General features: G+C 43.8%; 1 protein-coding gene across 4 annotated transcripts; it reads right to left on the bottom strand.

Moving 5' to 3' along the window:
* Window positions 1-33: 33 nt before the first annotated feature.
* Window positions 34-19,688, bottom strand: LOC123601445 (MRN complex interacting protein). Of its 4 annotated transcripts, none has more exons than XM_045484699.1 (8): window positions 19,557-19,613; window positions 17,067-17,126; window positions 16,642-16,769; window positions 11,506-11,594; window positions 7,933-8,008; window positions 6,601-6,746; window positions 5,839-5,926; window positions 34-754 (listed from the first exon to the last, which is right to left on the bottom strand). In XM_045484699.1, exons 3-8 carry the CDS (start codon window positions 16,666-16,668, stop codon window positions 281-283), a joined length of 900 nt encoding a protein of 299 aa, XP_045340655.1. In that variant the 5' UTR covers window positions 16,669-16,769; window positions 17,067-17,126; window positions 19,557-19,613; the 3' UTR covers window positions 34-280. The 4 variants fall into 4 exon arrangements, with proteins under 4 accessions (XP_045340655.1, XP_045340665.1, XP_045340648.1 ...); XM_045484709.1 differs by having other exon boundaries at window positions 16,677-16,769; XM_045484692.1 differs by lacking the exon at window positions 16,642-16,769 and having other exon boundaries at window positions 19,557-19,688.
* Between the last annotated feature and the right edge of the window lie 117 nt (window positions 19,689-19,805).

Below are 19,805 nucleotides of genomic sequence, written 5' to 3'. Positions count from 1 at the left end.
TCAACCATCTGAGCCACCCAGTGCCCTGTAGTGTTTCTTGACTGGACTGGGGATCACTTATGGGAACTTTTAAAAAAAAAAAAAAAAAAAAAATCTACACCCAATGTGAGACTTTATCTCAGGATGAGTTCAAGTCACACACTCTTCCAACTGAGCCAGCCAGGCACCCCTATTTATGGGAACCATTTAAAAGCTACTTGGGGAGCCCCCTTTCCAGTGGCCAAGAGGTCTAATTTGCTCATACAACAAATATGTCTGTTAGTAAAATTCTAGTTTCAGTTCATAAGTGGTCCTCAAAGTCCTCCCCAGTTTTAAAGAGGTCACATAGTTGCACAAGTGGGGGCTCTTGTGCCCCTGTGGCTAAGGACCCACCCTTTGCCAGAGGATTGGTGTCCCATGGCTGTTTGGTGGTCTTTACGCAGGGCCTCTGGGAGCCGGGTGTGAGCCAGAGAAGCTCAGGTGCATCATGGGGCCTGCTGACGTACCCCTCCCTTGGGGTCTGGGCCCTAAGGGGCCCCTGCTCAGTCAGTGCCACCTTGGCTGGCCTAGGGTCTCTATTCAAAGGAACTGGGGGCTCCATGTCCACACATTGGCTGTTTCCAGGCGGCTGAAGGAATCGTCCCCACTTGGAAGGCATGGTCCTGACATGGTGGGCAGGTTGTGGAGGATCCCCCTGAGGAACAAAAAGCTCCCTGGTGCCCCGGTCCTTGTGACTGCTTTTGTCTTTGACCTTCCCCATCAAGCCAGTGTGGTCCTGCAACGGAAAGGAGAGAAGATCAGGTCTGCCATTCAGGACAAGTGCCAGTGGCCCAGCAGGACCCAGGGATGAGAGAGAAGGGTCCCTGTGCCTGCATTGCTGTGTCCTCTGCCTCAGGGTTCTCCCACTTTTCACTCTGTTCTGCCTACTTGCTAGTTCTTGTGCTGGCAGGCTAGGGACCTGCTTTCATTCTGTGGTTTGGCAAAGCAGGGCAAATAAATGCCCTCACCTCAAATCCTCTGCCAAATTCTATGACCAGGCTTTCCAGAAAAGAGTATTCCCATGGAAACTTAGAATCAGGTGAGAGGGTGCCTGAGAGGAGGGGTCAGCAGGAAAGGCCCATGAGACCATCTAGAAAGGGGGAAGAGCTGTCCTGTCTGCTCACTGTCAAACAGATGGGAAGGTCTCTCCAGAACCGCAGGGGAAGGTTTGAAGCCGGTGGGGGGGAGGGGGGGGCGGTGGCTGCACAAAAAATCCCAGGAGGTGAGTACAGCATGGGGCCTGGCCTCTCCTCCCTCAGGAGCCAAGGGCGCACTGGAACCAGGGTTTGACGGCCTATAAAGGCATCTGAGAGTAGGAACAGGCAGGACCCTGCATCACTACCCGAGGGCGGTGTAGAAGAGGCTTGCGGTCGGTTGTAACAGCCAAGATGACCATCGGCCCTGCCCCTGACTTGCTGGGACCACGTTATTGTGCAGCCTTAGTTCCTCACCTGTAAAACCAAACATGCCTGTGTGGGCATCCCACGTGACAATGTAGTTAAAATGTTTAACTGACGGACCAGCAGATCAATAACTGTCATTATTCTAGGACTTGGAGATTCAGGGCCACACAGCTAGTCAGTGGCCACGTCAAAGTTTGACCTTTGCCCTACTGTGTGAGGCTGGCCAGGCTGACCTTGGCCTATGTTGCGGGGATGCAGTGACCGAGGCCCAGCAGAGACCTCTGCCTTAGTGCCTGCGGCTCCAGTGACAGAAGAAAGCAAAGTCTGAGTGCAGTGGGGTTGGGAAGATTTAAAACAACAAGAACGAGCAGAAGTGTGGGGAGGGTGGTGGGGCTGGGTAGGAGGATTTTGAGCTTACCTTGTACCACGGACATACGGGGGCAACAACTACATGTATCCTAACTAACTCAAAATGATGTGAAGCATGGCAGGACAGACTCTGCACAGCTAGTTGTAACAAGGTAATATTGGGAAGGGTAGGAGGGGCAGAGATGAGTGCAGTCAAGGACCAAACCCTTGGAGTGACTGGCCACAAATGGGAGCGGTCACACCCCACACCAGGCACCCCTGGCCTCAGGGACCTGCACTGGGAAGACCAGTCCCTATATAACATCTGGCTTTGTAAATCTGGAGCTTAACACTAAGAGAGCTGGAGGGTGATAGGAAACCAAGTCCCTGTCCGTAAAGAGCCAACACGATAAATAACTGTGCCCAACACAGCACAGAAACAGTAGTTTGAAAAGCACCTGGGTATATATGTGAAGATCTTAGTTAACTAATTTTAGGATATATGCTGGAGGGGCAGGGATCTGTAGGAGCTCTCTTCTGGAACAAAAGTGCTAGTGGGTACCATTTCACTTGCCCTCCCCCAGCCAGGATAACGGGATGCGTGTGGGAGCCAGTTCTGTCTCCACACACTGTGCTAGCACCATGTGCTCTGTTCCCAGCCATCCCTGGTAGTCTTGAATTCTGGCAAACATTTAAAGAGTTAACACCTATTCTCTTCACACTATTCCAAAAAATAGAAGAGGAAAGAAAACTTGTACATTCATTATATGAGCATTGTATCAGCATTACCCTGATACCAAAACCAGACAAAGGCACTGCAAGAAAAGAAAATTATGGACCAAAATCCCTGATGAACACAGATGCAAAAATCAAAAACATCTTAGCAAGCCAATTTCAGCAATATGTTAAAAGGATCATCATTCGCCATGATCAAGTAGGATTTATTCCAGGTACATCAGGGTGATTCAATGTTCGCATATTAGTTAATGTGATACATGGTATCAACAAGAGAAGGATAACAACCAATTGTTCATCCCAATAAGATGCAGGAAAAACATCTGACAAGGTACAATATCCATTCATGATAAAAACTCTCAATAAAATGGGTTTAGAGGAAACACACTTCAACCTAATAAAGGCCATATATGTCAAGCCCACAGTTAATACCATACTAAATGGTGCAAAAGTGAAAGATTTTCCTCTAAGATCTCAGGAACAAGACAAGGATATCCACGTTCACTACTTTCATTCAGCAGAGTACTGGAAGTCCTACCATAGCAATCAGACAATAAAAAGAAATAAAAGGCATCCAAACTGGTAAGGAAGAAGTAAAACTCACTATTTGCAGATGACATGATACTCCATATAGAACACTCTAAAGACTCCACCTAGGAACTATCAGAATAAATGAATTCAGTGAAGTTGCAGAAATCTCTTGTGTTTGTATACATTAATAACAAAAGAGAAAGAGAAATTCTATACACTAATTCTATACACTAATATACACTAATAAGAGAATTCTATACGCTAATAACAGAAAGAGAAATTAAGAAAACAACCCCATTTATGACTGTATCAAAAAGAATAAAATGCCTCGGAATAAATTTAACCAAAGAGGTAGAAGACCTATATTCTGAAAACTGTACGACACTGATGAAAGCAACTGAAGATGACACAAACAAATGGGAAGATAAACCACACTCATGGATTAGAAGGATTAATACTGTCCCATACTACCCTATGCAATCTATGAAATTCAATGCAATCCACATGAAAATACCATTTTTCACAGAACTAGAACAAACAACCCTTAAATGTGTATGGAATCCAAAAGACCCTGAGTAGCAAAAGCAAACTTGAGAAAGAAAAACAAAGCTGGAGGTGTAACAATCACAGATTTCAAAATATACTACAAAGGTATAGCAATCAAAACTTATCGGCATAAAAAATGGACACACAGATGAGTGGAACAGAATAGAAAATCCAGAAATAAACCCACGATTATATGGTCAGTTAATCAAGGACAAAGAAGGGAAGAATGTACAGTGGGGGAAAAAGACAGCCTCTTCAATGAAAGGTGGTGGGAAAACTAGACCATTTTCTTACACTATACAAAAAAATAAACTCAAAATGGATTAAATATCTTCTAGGCACACCTGGGTGGCTCAGTTGGTTAAGTGTCCAACTCTTAATTTCGGCTCAAGTCACGATCTCACGGTTCATGAGTTTGAGCCCCGCATCGGACTCTGTGCTGACAGCACAGGCCTACTTGGGATTCTCTCTTTCCCTCTTTGCCCCTGCCCCACTCACATACTCATGCACAAGCTCTCTCTCTCAAAATAAATAAACTTTAAAAAAAAAAAAAACTTCCAAAAAAAAAAAAAAAAAGGGTGGTTAAAGACCTAAGTGTGAGATCTGAAACCATAAAACTCTTAAAAGACAATATATGCAATAAGCTCTTGAACAATGGCCTTAGCAACATATTTATGGCTATGACTCCTCAGGCAAGGGAAACAAAAGCAAAAATAAAATACTGGGAGTACATAAAAACAAAAAGCTTTTGCATAGTGAAGAAAGCCATTAATAAAATGAAAAGGCAATGTGTACTGAATGGAAGAAGATATTTGCAAATAACATATCTGAAAAGGGGTTAATATCCTTAATATATAAAGAACTTATAATACAACTCAACACCAAAAACCCAAATAATCCAATTAAAAAATGGGCAAAGGGCCTAAGTAGACAGTTTTCCAAAGAAGACATACAGATGGTCAACAGACACATGAAAAGATGCTCAACATTGCTAATTATCAGGGAAATGCAAATCAAAACCACAATGAAATATTATCTCACACCTGTCAGAATGGGTATTATCAAAAAGACAAGAAATAACAAGTATCGGGGAAGACATGGAGAAAAGGGAACCCTAGTGCACTATTGGTGGGAATATAAACTGGTGTAACCACAGTGGAAAGCTATATGGAATTTCCTCAAAAAATTAAGAATAGAAATATCATATGATCCAGTAATTTCATTACTGGGTTATTTACCCAAAGAAAGCAAAAACACTAATTCAAAAAGATATATGCGCCCTTATGTTTACTGCAACATTATTTATAACAGCCAAGATATGGAAACAGCCCAAGTGCCCATTGATGATAGATGAGTAGATAAAGATGTGGTATATATCTATATAATGGAATATTACTCAGCCATAAAAACGAATCATAAATACAGAGAACTGGTGGTCGCCCAAGCGGAAGGGGATGAGGAGATGGGCAAAATAAACGAAGGGGATGAAAAGATACAAACTTCCAGTGATAAAATAAGTATGTCATAGAGATGAAAAACAGCATAAGGAAATATCATACTGTAATAATGTATGGTGACAATGACTATATTTATCATGGTGAGCACTGATTCATGTATTGAACTGCTAAATCACTATGTTGTACATCAATATAACTGTATGTCAACTATACTCCAATAATTAAAAAGAACAAGAGCAGAACCTAGGGGAAGACAGTGTCTCAGTGCAAAAGAACACACTTGGGTAACTGAAGGTGAGGATGGGAACAATTCCTTAGAAATCCAGGGCAGATCCCATGTTGGCTAGTCTGACAAAGACCCTTCACTGCATGTAGAAGGAAGAGAAAATTCCTGACTCAGAAAAGCCCTAGTGGCTAACCTTCATTGATCAAGCTGTCCTTTTGACTAGGAGATAACATCACTGAGAGATTGAATACGGCAGGGAAATGGTACAAGCCAGAGAAAGGAGTTGGCTTAAGTCAAAGCAGACAAAACACTCGGGTGTTAAAAAATTCTATGTGTGGTTCGGGCGCCTGGATACCTCAAGGGTAAGCATCCAACTTCAGGTCAGGTCATGATCTCACAGTTTGTGAGTTCAAGCCCCTCGTTGGGCTCTGTGCTGACAGCTCAGAACCTGGAGCCTGCTTCGAATTGTATCTCCCTCTCTCTCAAAATTGAATAAACATTAAAAAAAAAAAATTCTATAGTGTGTTCAGTAGTTACTAGGACCAGAAGAGAAACACTGTCCTCATTCACTGACCTTCTGAGGCTCCAAGGGAATCTCAGAGTCACTCGGGTTCCAGACATCAGGGCTGTGTGGAGGATGGTCTGTGCTCTGGATCCATTTCCTGGTGGAGATAAAATTCTGTCAAGAATCTAGTCCTATCACCTCACAGGGTCCTGATCCTGACTTGGTGGTCACCAGGTGTGACCTCTAGCACAGGTAATTGTCCTCCCATACAGCTTCCAAGGTGGCTTCTCTGCTTCTCCTCCACTGCCAATAACACGCTGCCCAACAACATCCAAGGCAGTCCATTTCTGCTCCATAGCTTGTAGTTGCTAGAAAGTTCTTATTTTGAATCGGAATCTACCTTCTAATAAATCACTCGCCCTATGGGAGCCACCGTGGATCTAGATAAGGCAGTGTCTCAGAAGAATCGCAGAAACACAGGAGAAGACACTTGTAAGAGGTCAGGTCTTTCCTGCTGTAGGTTATAAGCTCCCAGGCCTGTAAGCCACTCTGGCCACACTTCACTTTGTCAATTCTTCCTGGGGATCAGTGCAGTCACAATTAAGTGAGCACCATAAAAGGTGCTCATACTGGCACCCCGCACCTCTCACCTCTGTGCGGCAGCATCTGGCACCTGGCGAGGCCAAGGAGGGCCTGGTGAAGCTAGCTGCTGGCCATCGCCACTCAGACTTCCCCCATGCTGCTGGCTGCTAGAGGTTGCGCATCGCTCCCCGCCATCTGTGAGTCACTGTGGGTATGGGGCGATGGCTGGATTAGTGACTAGCTTGGCACCTTTTTCTAGGCAGGCCTGTGTTGAAGGGAGGGTCCGTCTTCTCTGTCCTGGACAAGGGCTGTGTCTTGAAACACACTCCTCCTCCTTCCATCCCCTGTTCTTCTGAGTCTCCTTCCAGATACTTCAGCCAGCGGTTCTCTGAGGACTGAGGTTTTCCCTACAGGATTGGGAAGTAAGTTTATTCTCAGGACCCACATCTCCCTTGTCACCAGGAAAGGTATTTCACTGGAAGGTAATGGGGAGATGGGTGTCTTGAGGCACCACTGGGGACTGTGCACACTGGCACAGGCCAGGGGTAAGATACAGGGCACAGCTCATCAAGGAAATTTACAAATGTCCATGCTCCCTGACCTAGGGGTTCCAAATGAAGACAAAGGCACAAAGATGCTCATCAAAGTGATATGAACCACAGCAAATATGTATCGTAGCAAAAATCTGGAAATAATCTACATGCCTGGTCATCATGGAATAAACAATGGTTACATCCACTATATATCCGTAAATACTGGACATCACTGAAAACTCTACTGCGACACAAGAACAACATAAGTGAAGACTCCAGGGTGCAAACTAGCATTTCTTGTAATAACAATGATGTAAAATTAAGTCCCTAAGTGGACAGAACTGGAAGTATAGAACCAAGTATGTGAGAGCTTCTGGGTTAAGGTGATGTACTTAGGAGCAGGGCTCTTGTTTATAATAAAAACAGGAAAAGCGAGCGACATTGCCAAGCAACTGACATTGCCAACGTGATTCTGTGAGTGGAGGCAGCTCTGTCCTCAGGTGGGCAGAGGGCCCCTGGCAGCTGTTCCCACTAACCCTGTCCCCAGCAGGACACAGCACTGGGTACCCACAGCACCTTGGATGTACCAATGGCATCACTTCCTCATTCACTCAAGCTCTTACACACACTGCCCAGCCAACACTGTCTGAGCACCTACTTTCCTAGGCACTGGGACAGAAAGCTGGATGTGAGCCCTGCTGGGAGGCCCAGTCTGGAGAAAGGAAATGTGAAAGCCAGGCACTGTACAATAGCACCTTTTCCCTGTCAGAGGTGTGCCCAGAGCACTGCGGGACAAGGGGAGAAACACGGGGAGGTAAAGTTCAAGCTAATTTCAGAGGAGTTCTCCCGGCCAAAGACAAGGCCCCGTTCAGAGTACCGTAATTACTGGTACACACATTACTGGTACAAAAGGGATAGGTTTACTCTTTGTTGTGTTTCCAGTAGCTTTAAGCCAAGTGCCCGTTGTTGATAGCACTGTTGAACAAAAGATCAACAGGTGAATAAATGGAACCCCCTCTGTGACACAGAGACAGAGCTGCTGGCTTACCCGTGAACTCACATGCTCAGCCTGCTGAGGCTCTGCATTGTCCTCTTCGTCAATATTTACAGGTTCTTCCAGAGACCTTAGTGAAAGATTGTACATGCGTCCTTAGTAAAATGACCAGGAAGACGAAGGGCAAGGAGAGGAGAACAGCAGGACATAAATACTTGACAACGGCCATCAAAGGCTGTTCTAGGGGATCTTAGGATTTTATTTCTGTTGTTCTGATCTGGTTCAGGAGGACTGGGCAGAGGCACCAACAACAGGAAAGGTGACACAGGGCAGACTCTAAAGCTGGAGAGACCAGAGTTTGCATCCTGGCTTTGCCAATGACTGGCGGTCACTGTCACAGTGTGACTTTGGGTTCATCATTTTACCCCACTTCCCTCATCCACAAATGAAGACAATACTGCATGGGTGACTGTGAAGACAAATGTGACAAAGTGTGTGCACATGCCTGGCTGAGGGCCTGGAACACAGAGAGTAATGTCAGCTGAACTCCTGTAGCACAGAGTCCCTCCCATCAGCAATGGAGATGTCTCCACTGCATAGGGTTATATAAGTCTTTCTAGTCATACCTCAACCCTTACAAGACAGGAGAGGCACTGTGTGTGTCACAGGGAGGGAACAGCACAGGGAAGAGGAACAGGGCTCTTCCACCACATAAAGAAGAGTGGGGAGCCAGAGCCTCTGTGGTCTCTAATGGGACTGAGGGGCGGGTAAATACTTACCATGCAAGGGCTGGAGGTTAGCACAAGGCCAGCCCCACCCACATCACACAGGGTGGTTACATCACACAGTCAGGAGGGCACTCTCCCTGGTGAGCTATGCGAACTGCCAACTCTGCCAAATGTGGGTGTCTGTACTTGATTCTCTTCATCCGTACGCAGAAGCCAATAATCCTCACAGGGTGATTATGATGAGGAAATGAGATCATGCATGTGAAACACCTACCCTGCCACATGGCTGATAATCCAGTGTTCACCAGAGCAGTGACCTAGCAGCCACTGGCTAGAAGTCTGCTCACCTTTCTGATTCAGGAACTCAACTCCATCAATAAGGGACATCTCTCAACAGTCTGAGGATACCATTCTGTGTTCTTGTTTCTGACGTTACCACTGACATGTCCGGTGTCTGATGTTCCTTTGTAGGACATCTCTCTTCTCTCCACCTACTCTTCAGCTCTCCCCTTTGTCTTCCGTGTTCCCTAATTTCATTATGTTGTTGTCATCATCTAAGGGTCATTTAATTTTTTTTAACCTTAAAAATTAACTTGAGGTATAACATACACTAAAACTCAAGTGTATAGATGAGCTTTGATAAATTAGATCTTTGAAACTATCACCCCAATCAAGATATAGCAAAAACATTTTTCATTGAGATATAATGGACAAGATATGGAAAATTCTCATCACCCCCAAAAGTTCTCATACCTGTCTTGGCAGGCAATTCTCTCCCCTAGAAAACCACACTGATCCATACAGCAGGTAGTCTTTTGTGTCTGGCTTCTCTCACTTAGCAATGTTTTTGAGATTTGCCCATGTTGTTTCTGTTGTAGCATGCCACTGCATGAACATACCTCAATGTGTTTATCCATTAACCTTCTGTATGTCCACATACAGATATTGCACTCAGTCACTGCAGCATCGTAGTAGACCTTGAAAGTAGGCAGTAGAAATCCTCCAGCTTTGTTCTTATCAGAATTGTTTTGGTAATTCTAGGTACTTGCATTTCTATATAAATTTTAGGATTAGTTTGCCAATTTTTACCAAAAACAAACAAACAAACAAACAAAAAACCCCACTGGAATTTTGATTTGGATTAGGTGGTCTCTACCAACCAATTTAGGATAAACTGAAATCTTCACAATATTGAATTTTCCAATCCATGAACATGAACTCTTCATTAACTTAGATCTTTTAATTTCTCTTAGTAATGTTTTATGGTTTATACTGAACAGATCTGACACATTTTTGTTATATTTATCCCTAAGTATCTAATTTTTGATGCTGTTCTAAATGGTATTTGATTTAAAAAATCATTTTCCAATTGTTCATAGCATTTATATAGAAATAATTTAATTTTGTACATTGACTTTGTTCCTTGTGATCTTGCTAAAATATTAGCTCTAGTAGCATTTGTGTAGTTTCATCAGGATTTCCTACATACATAATCATGGTGTTTGCAAATAAAATAATGACTTGTTCCAGTTTGAGATTTATTGTTTCCTAAATCTAAGAATATAAGCCTTTGATTCTAGAAAATGCTCTAGTCTTTTCTCTTCAAATATTGCCGTTACCCTGCTTTCTTAACTCCCTCTTGCCGAACTCTTCCCTTAGTTTCCATGTTTCTCAACTCACATTTTCCACCTTTTTATCTTTCTGTGTTGCACTGTGAATTCTTTCTTCAGATTTATCTTTCATTTCACTGATTCTCTCTTCAGCTACATTTAATGCTCAATCTGTCCACTGAATTTTTAATTTCAATGATTATACTTTTAATTTCTACATACTTTCTGGTTCTTTTTCAAATGTACTTGGTCATTTTCTAAAGTCATTTGCCTTTTTTTTTTTGTAATCTCCAACATGGGGCTCCAATTCATGACCCTGAGGTCAAGAGTCACATGCTCTACCACCAACTGAACCAGCCAGGTGCCTTGAAGTCCCTTGCTTCTTACATTATCAACCTTCTCTTTTATTTCATTAACTATATTAAACATTCAGGTCTGGGCTGAAGATGTATGCTCCAGAGGAGCTATATTTACCTCTGCTTCCTTGGACAATTCAAAAATAAATTCGCCGCTTGAGGCTTTTCACACAGTGCATGTAGAAGACTGAAAAGCCATGTGATAGATTCCTTGTGTTTATTATACCCTGGAGAGAGATTTCCTCTCTTTGGCCAGCACCAAGGTCAACACAGGCAGGCTGCAAAGAGGGTGCATTTCTAGTTCAATTAATTCATGGAGGGTGTAGTCTTTTGGGGACTCAGCTTTTTTTAAAAAAAAATTTATTTATTCATTTTGAGAGAGAGAATGTACAAGCGGGGGAGGGGCAGAGAAAGTGAGGGAGAGAGAGAATCCCTAACAGGTTCCACACTGTCAGCACAGAATTTGATGTGGGGCTCGATCCCATGAACCATGAGATCATAACCTGAGCCCAAATCAAGAGTCGGACGCTTAACTGACTGAGCCACCCAGGCGCCCCAGGGACTCGGCTTTATGTCGTGGTCTCCTACTGACCTTCCCATGCTGAACAGGCCTTGTCTTTGTCTCTTGCACCCCTCCCAATAAACTAAATGAAAGTTCCAGAGCACTAGGCTTCAATTGCCTCAACAGCTCAGGTACTTACTCTCTGAATTTTGGCTTTTGCTTCATTTTTGACTTCTGATATTTCATTTACTTCCATCATCTCATCAGTGTACTTAAAATATCATAGCTGACATATTTTAGTTATTTTCAGTTGGAAGAGTGTTAGGATAACTAATCACCATATAGAAAAAGCTTTCTCCATATAAAACTTCCACTAATCACTCAAGATGAACACAGGACAAGATAACTGTGCCCTTTTCAAACAACTGTACCTGAGTGACATCTCTGAAATCTGTCCCTGTAGCAGATTTAATTTTTGGACATGGCGTCTACAGTCAGCACCGGAACCCTCGCCGTAAGTCTGAAAAACAAAAAAATACTAAGTTTAAAAAGTGCTGATAGGATGCGGAGAAACAGATCCATTAGTGATGTACCTCAGGGAGAAGAAAGCTGTACTTTATAAGGCCCAAATGTACCATGCAGAAATTCTAATGACTGACCACTTTTTCTGGAGTAATTGATTTGCAAACTAACAGTCTCAGGAACTAACAGTTCTGGTCTGACTGTCCTTCTAGCACTTGGAACTCTACACATCAGACTAACTCAGCCCCAGGCGCCACACAAAATGGTTAATAAAGATGAATAAGAAATTGAAGACATGTAACGCGAACCACCAGTATACATAAAATATGCTACTTCACTGATAATCTAAGGACCATAAAATAAGATGAAATACTTTTTTTTCACTTAGCAGTCACTCATTTGTTTAACAATATTTACTAAACACCTATTATGTGCCAGGCCCCTGGAGTAGTTAAGGACAATACAGTACAGAAGTGGACAAAAATCAGTCATCATGGAGCATACATTCTAGTGTGAGGAGACTGCGTAAGTCAACTATGTGGTCATCAGATGACGAGAAGTACCACCAAGGAAAATAAGGTGATGAAAGGGGATGGGGCAGTGTGAGGGAAAGAGTAGACTATTTTATACAGGGCATTCAGGGAACAGATAACTAAGGTGACATTTGGGCACAAAATAGGAAGATATGAGGCATAAGCCACATAGATAGCTGGGGGAAAGCATTCAGCAGAAGCAATGAAATACACTTGAGGGCAAAGACCCTAAGCCTGTGAAGGAACAATAAGGAGGCCACATGGCTAGAGCTGAGTGGTCTGGGGGAAAATGGTAGGAGATGAGGTCTGAGTGTATTATTCCCTACTACAGGCAAAGTCAGCCTCATGAGAATGAGACCTGTTCTGTGGCTGCCATCTTGAAAACATTAAAAAATTTTTTTAATTTGAAAATATTAATAACCTTATCTTTGGAAGGCAGGTATACTCACCACTATACCACCAATGCTCAATAGCCTTATCTTTGAATACATGTGATAAGATAATGGAGCACGTCCATAAACAGAGGAGATATACACACTACACAAGTCCATTGTTCCTTGCCACACCATTTGCATACAGCATGCTCAATGACCCAGGAGCACAGAATTAAAGTGGACTCACAATACGTGGGAGTGTTCACTGAGACTCCGAGTGTAGATGCTAAGTGTTTGCCGTCTATGCCTGAGTATGTGGGGAGCACCCACTGCCTGAGAGGCCAGGCTTTCCACTGGAACAAGAACTTGCTTCAGATTCAGAAGGAAGGCAAGGATGTTTTAAAAATACATGAATAATCAAGGAACCCTATCATATCTTTTTATTCCTGTTACTTGCCTGGAACAGCTGATCACTTATGCTGAAAATGATGACACGGAAGGAAAGGGCAAGGCAGGGAGACCCTTGTTCCTTTCCCTCTCAGTCCTTCCTTATGCATCAGTGAGCTGATGAGGGAGAGTGTGGGGAGAATGTATCAATGAGTATAAAGAGCAGAGTTAGTTTTGTGCAGCATGTCCACTGTTCTGGTAAGAATGAAATACACAGGCATGAATGAGCTCCAAAATACAAATTGGGCAATTCTGAGGATTCTGCATATATATAGTAAATGTTCTTATATTATTCCACATACCGACTAAACACTTATTATTTTTTTTAAGTAGGCTTCATGCCCAGCACGGAGCCCACTGTGGGGCCTGAACTCACGAGACCCTGAGATCAAGATGTGAGCTGAGATCAAGGGTCAGATGCTTAAACCAATTGAGCCATCCAGGTACCCCTAGACTAAATGCTCTTTGCATTTTAAACTGGTGCTGCATAAAAATAAAAAAAATAAAATAATAATAATAAAATAATTTTAAAATGTTAGTTTTTCTTTACTTAGGAAGACATTCAACAGTAAATAAAAGACATTATAAAAAACCAAGACAGACCAGGACGGAAAGGAAAAGCTTAATATTTTAGTATTTTTAACAGCTTTTTTTCTGCTTTTGAACAAGGGGCCCCACAATTTCGTTTTGTACCAGGCACACTTGGCCCTGCCTGTAGGACCATGGGTTTTGCTCTAACTTGGAAGGCTGGAGTGAGTGACCTCGCCTAGCACATGTTTTAGCAGGACCTTCAGGTATGGTGCTGAAGGCAGACTGTATGGCAGACACAGGTGGGCTAGCAGGAGGTTGCTGCAAACACTGATGTGGCTCAGACCACTGTAGTAACAAATGGTCATTCTGGGTACATCCTGAAAGTAGAGCTGACAAAATCTATTGATGGACTGGATGAAGAGTGTTTAAGGAAAAAAAAAAAAAAAAAAAAAAGGAGTCAGAGAGGACTTCCACATTTTTAGCCCAAACAACTAACAAGGGACTTAGCACATAAGAGACAGGGTGGACTGTGGGAGAGCAGGTGGGTGGGATAAGGTGAGGCCTTCTGTTTGCAAAGGTGGGTTTGGGACACCCATTAGAGAGCTGAATGGATGGTGCAGGGGCAGGCCTGGGGCTTGAGATAGACATTCCAGAACTGTCAGGTGATCTCATCTCAGACCACCGAAGGAGTGCCACTAGAGAAGAGGCCAACAAACTGAGCATTCTCACATTTAGAAGTTGGGGAGATTAGAAGAAAACTAGCAAAGAGGACAGAAACACAGCCAGAAAGACAGCGGGAAAGTCAGGAGTGGGATGACTGGAAGTCCAGGTGAAGACAATGTTTCAGTGACAAACTGTGACAGACACTACCAATAGGTCAAGTCACCGGAGGAGTGAGAACTCACAACTGTTTTTAGCAAATGGAGATCCCTGATGACTTTGACATGAGCAATTTTACTGGACTGTGGGGAATAAAAGCCCAGCTGGGGCAAGTTCAAGCAAGAATGGGAGAGGAACTGCAGAATGGAATGGCAAAGCTTTAAAAGATGTTAAGTGGCAGGGAGGACGCTCGCCAGCATGGCAGGGACCACTGGCTGAATACTGAAATGCATTCTCCTCCTATCTGGCCACAGACTGGGCTACACTTTCTAGTATTCCTTGCAGTCAGGTGTGGCCTTGGGACTAGGTTCTTTCTAGTGGGATGTGAGCCACTCCCAGGCCTGGCCCCTCAAAGCCTCCTGTGTAGCTCCTTCGTGCTCTTGCCCTTCAGTGGCTCCAGGCAGCAGGAGACAGGCCTCTGGGAGTGACAGAACCTCAAGATAGAAGGAGCCTGGGTCCCTGCATGACCTCACCAAGGACGGCTGCCCTGCTGATCTCAATTCCTCTCAGGACTGTTACAAGAACAAGAGAAATAACTTCTTCTTTTTTTAAAGTTTATTTTCAGTAATCTCTACATACAACATGGGGCTCGAATTCATGACCCTGAGTTCAAGAGTTGCACACTCTTCTGACTAAGCCAGCCAGGTGCCCCATCGAGAGAAACAACTTCTACTGTGTTAGGCCACCACAATTTTGTCGTCCTGTCATGGTGGCCTAGTCTACCATAAGCCATATACCACTGCACTTGCATTGAGGTGCTGGGAGGAAGGTAGAGCCTCCTCAAGGAGAACTTAGAAATATGTGCTGACATCAAAAACAAGCAGCAGTCACTAGCTCATGAGCCAGCCCCTTGCCTTCTGAGACTCAATCTTGGAGTGCGCCTCGGCAGCTGTACTGCTGACCAATGACCTGATCAGCCCCACTTCTACCATCCCAGCTGGCTGGACCAAAAGTGGACATCTGGGTCAAATGGGCCAATCATATCACTTCTGCCAGTTTATTAATTAGGACTCAGCTATTCTAGTTGGCTTGAAGTGAGAGTCCATGGTCTGTGGGTGGAGTGTGTTACTGTGAACTATCTGGGGAGATAGTAAGGGAAGGAGAGGAGGCAGAGAGAGGGGAAGGAGGATGTGGGGACAATCAGGTATGGGGAGGAGAAGGGGAGGAAAAGATGCCTACATTGCTGGCAGCTTTTCAATTCTTGGGGCTGGTTCTTCAAGGGGTCAGGGGTGAAGCCCCTTCCCTGAATTCCCCATGATACCCCATTACTTTGCCAAGACATTTTTTTTGTATTTTGCTGAGGCCATTCTGAAATATTCTATTATTTGTAACTAAAAGAGCCTTGGTCAAAACATATCCTTTGAAACTGCAATTTAAACTTCTAGGAATTTGTCCTAAGGAAGTAATTAGTCTAGTGAAGGAGGAGGTGCTTTGTAAGAAGCTTCACTGAAGCATCATTCTTACCAATGAAGATTAAGATCAACCTAAATGCCAAACAACATGGGACTGGTCACTTACCAACTCAACAAGTATTTATCGAGCGACCACTTACTCTGTGCCAGGTACTGTGCTATGTGCAGAGGGTGTATCAGTATAAAACAGGCAAAGCTTCTGCTCTCAGGGAACTTCCAGGAGATAAATAACACTCACAGAAACACACTCGAATATAATATCTGATCAGGATAGTGAGAAGAGCTAGGCAAAGTTCCAACAATGAGCACAAAGGCCTTAAAGAGTGCAGCACATCTGGATTGTTTCAAGGTCATAAAGAAAAGGCCTTATGGCTGAAGGAGAACAAGGAGCTGAGGGTGGAGAGGTGGCATCAACGGCCAGAGAAGGTATACAGGGGCTCAAAGAGGCAAAAGGTGCAAGACACTCTGTGGTATCAAAGAGATGAGGTGGAGGGGCACCTGGGTGGTTCAGTTGGTTAAGCATCCGATTCTTGATTTCTGCTCAGGTCATGATCTCACAGTTGAGACTGAGCCCTGTGTCGGGCTCTACACTGACTGTATGAAGCCTTCTTGGGATTCTCTTTCTGCCCCTCCCTTGCTTGTGCTCATGCTCTTGCTCTCTCTCATGTGTGCTCCCTCCCTCAAACATACACATTAAAAAAAGCAAAAAAGGATGAGGTGGAGAAATAGGTATCCACTTGACGAGAACGGCAATGGCCTAAATAAGCTTTTACTCCGAGCTTTCATTCTCTCTGTCTCGGTCTCCTGATGGCCTCCCCTTCCTGAGCCCACCCATGCCCACACCCTGCATGCACCAACATGCACCCGACCGGTTGTGGGTCTGACTGCCTGGTCATCTTCTTACAGGCTCCTGCATTTTCCCTGCATTGTGCTCAATCTAGTTTCAAATGGCCAGTGTGTGTGCATCGGTTTCTCTTCCTCTTCCACATGAGCAGATCTGTGAGGGCAAGAACAACAAAGCTTTTTGCCTTCCCTTGTTTCTCCTGTGCCTGCAGGCAGAAAGTACTCAATAAATACTTGCTGACCAAATAAACAAATGAAGGTAACTTTCCATGCACTGCTCCATCCATTTCACTTCCTGAAGGAACAGGAATTTAGGGAGCAGAGGCTCTGCATCTAGTGAACTTGGTCCCAATACTGGGATGCTGGGACCCCATGAGAAACATGCTACTGCAGGGCTGGGCCCACCGGCTTTCTGGCCTGGGTATTAGATACCCTGTTTCTCAGGACTCACCCGCAAAAATGACTGCTTCTCTCCACAAGCTTTGCACGTCCACTTGAGACTCTTCTTCTCCTACAATGAATTTCAGAAATTTGGCTTAGATAATTATTTAAAACAGGTGGAACTGAATCAAAAACAATGATATAAAAAGGCCAGTGGAAAAGAATAAAAGTGTAAAAACAAACCAACAACATATATGTATAAAAAGCTAGTACATTGTAAAGGTGGCATTTTAGGAGTGAGGAAAAAACAGACTATTTAATAAGTGGTGCTGGGAAAACTGGCTATCCATATCAAACAGTCTAGTTAGATCTCTATTACCTGTGATTCTCAAAAATAATTCCACAACATTTAATTCCAATTCTTGATAAATCTAACTAGATGGGGTCTCTCTTAACAGGATAAAATACCTTACATTCAACTCTAAAACTGTAGAATCACTACCAGCTCTCCCATGAAAGTCAAGAACAAGCCAAGAATCCCCACTATTATTTACCATTGTTATTTTCTACAAATGGAATTGGAAAAGAAAAATAAGAGGTACGAAAACTGGAAATGAGGAAAACATTATCATTATTTATAGATTTGATTTTTTTTTTTACCTGAAAACTCAAGAAAACCAAATGAAAAACCACTAAAAACAATCTAAGATGGTGGGGATGAATACAAAGTTAATATAGCTTCAAAAGTTAATAGAGTCTTTATATAAGCAATTATCTAGTTAGAAAAGGTAACGAAGAGTCCATTTATAACAACAACAAAGAAAATATTACCGAAGGCACCAAAGTTGTTTGAAAAAATGGAACGGAGTAGTGTGCTTAACATAAAAAACATGCCTGGGGGTGCCTGGGTGGCTCAGTCGATTAAGCCTCCAACTTCTGCTCAGGTCATGATCTCATGGTCTGTGAGTTTTGAGCCCCATGTCCGGCTCTGTGCTGACAGCTGAGCCTGGAGCCTGCTTCATACTCTGTGTCTCTTTCTCTCTCTGACCCTCCCCCGTTCATGCTTTGTCTCTCTCTGTCTCAAAAATAAATAAACATTAAAAAAAAAAATGCCTGGGTTGATTTATAAAAATTAATAGATGTATGATCCTAACACAAAAACCACTGGGTTTTTCTGAAGTACCCAAAAGGATTCTAAGGACAAGCCACATCTACAAATTTATGTGGGCATGTCCTACAATTCATTTAATTCTCCAGTATTGAACCTCAAACACCATAAGAATGTTTTTTATGGGTACATCTGCACGTAAGAAATGCACTTAAAAAAAAAAAAAAGGTCTGGAAGGACACATGGTAATTGGCTAGCTCTGGGGGATCTGGAGAGAGACAGTATGGTTTAACAGGATCTTTGCAGATAGCTCTGCATCTGCCATTTATTAGACCACTTAGTTTCTCTGGATTGCTGTATTCTCATCTCTGTAAAATAATAATGGTAAAATACCTAATCCAGAGGTTGTCTGAAATTAAAGGGGATGTGTGAAATTGTCATACCTGCAATTAAACTGTTAACTCTTTACCCCCTTTAGTTTCAAATCACTTTTCATCGTTGAAAACGACCATGAGAGTGTGTACTACATTATATATGTGTAATAATTTAAAAAATGGAAATTTCTATTTAATATCAATTCCTAAAACACTGTCCAAAAAAATGAAGTAAGTAAAAACAATTCCTGAGTCCCCAAACAGCCCTTACAGTCCCAGCGAGCTTACAACTACATACTCAGCATCGGACTTTTAAACATACATTTTGAAGAAGTCTGAGGTTATCCTTTTTCAGGGCACAGATTAGCAGACAACGAGGGGTAAGAGAGGACTTATCAGAAGCAGATACGCCTGCTTGACAGCAGTGTTAGGTGACATCAAGCAGGAAGATCAAATGCTATCCAGGAAAAAAGAGGTTAAATGACATCCCCTAAATTGCATCTTGAAAGTTTGGGAAGCAGTACGTTTTAGGAATATCAATTATCTGTTTAAAATATTCGTGCGCGAGTTGTTTTCACTATGGGAAAGGCAGTGAGTCCCTTAACAGGCGGATGGAGACACTGCCACAGCCAAGCAGTGGCTGCAGGGGACGCCCGTTCGTGTGTCAGTTTTAAAAACTGTCATCTCCCATGTATTCAAATTAAGAAAGAAGCCACTTTGGGAGCTAGGCTCTACATAAAAGAGGCTATCCTCAACCTCTCTTTCCCAACTATCTGTAAGTTACGAGGCCGCCTCGGCAGAAACCACTGCCCCTGGTTCCTCCGAATCCTTTACAACAGCCATGACAAAAACTAAAAAAACAAAGCCCACAACCACGTTATGAAGAGATATCAAAACCTAGTCCTCAAGGCCAGTCATCATCACGTGTCTGGGCCTCAGGGAGACCCAAGCAACTGCAGGAGACGGCGCCCGCGCCAGAGGGCAAGGTACGGGAAGCAGGCCGGGCACCTCGCGGCCCCGCCAAGTCCCGTACGCCATCCCCGCGCCCAACAGAGGGGGAGGCCGGTGCCCGCCCCACCTGGTGCGACTGGAAGAGGCGGCAGCTATAGCACCGCAGCACCAGAAACCGCTGAGGCGCCGCCATTGCGGTTACGCTCGCCGCTGCGCATGCGCCCTGTTCTCCTGTCCGCCCCAACTACGTCCCCCGCACGCGTTCAGGGTCCACTAGACACCTCCCCCAACCGCTTCGTCGCGCCTCACGTGCGCATGCGCTTTGCGCTTCGGTCGGCCCCAGTTCCGCCCTCACCAGGCTTTCGGGCCTCTCTAG

This window comes from Leopardus geoffroyi, chromosome A1 (assembly GCF_018350155.1).
Source record: "Leopardus geoffroyi isolate Oge1 chromosome A1, O.geoffroyi_Oge1_pat1.0, whole genome shotgun sequence".
In the NCBI taxonomy this organism is placed as follows: domain Eukaryota; kingdom Metazoa; phylum Chordata; class Mammalia; order Carnivora; family Felidae; genus Leopardus; species Leopardus geoffroyi.
Note: the sequence above shows the minus strand (reverse complement) of the source record. Positions and strands in the feature narration are given on the sequence as shown.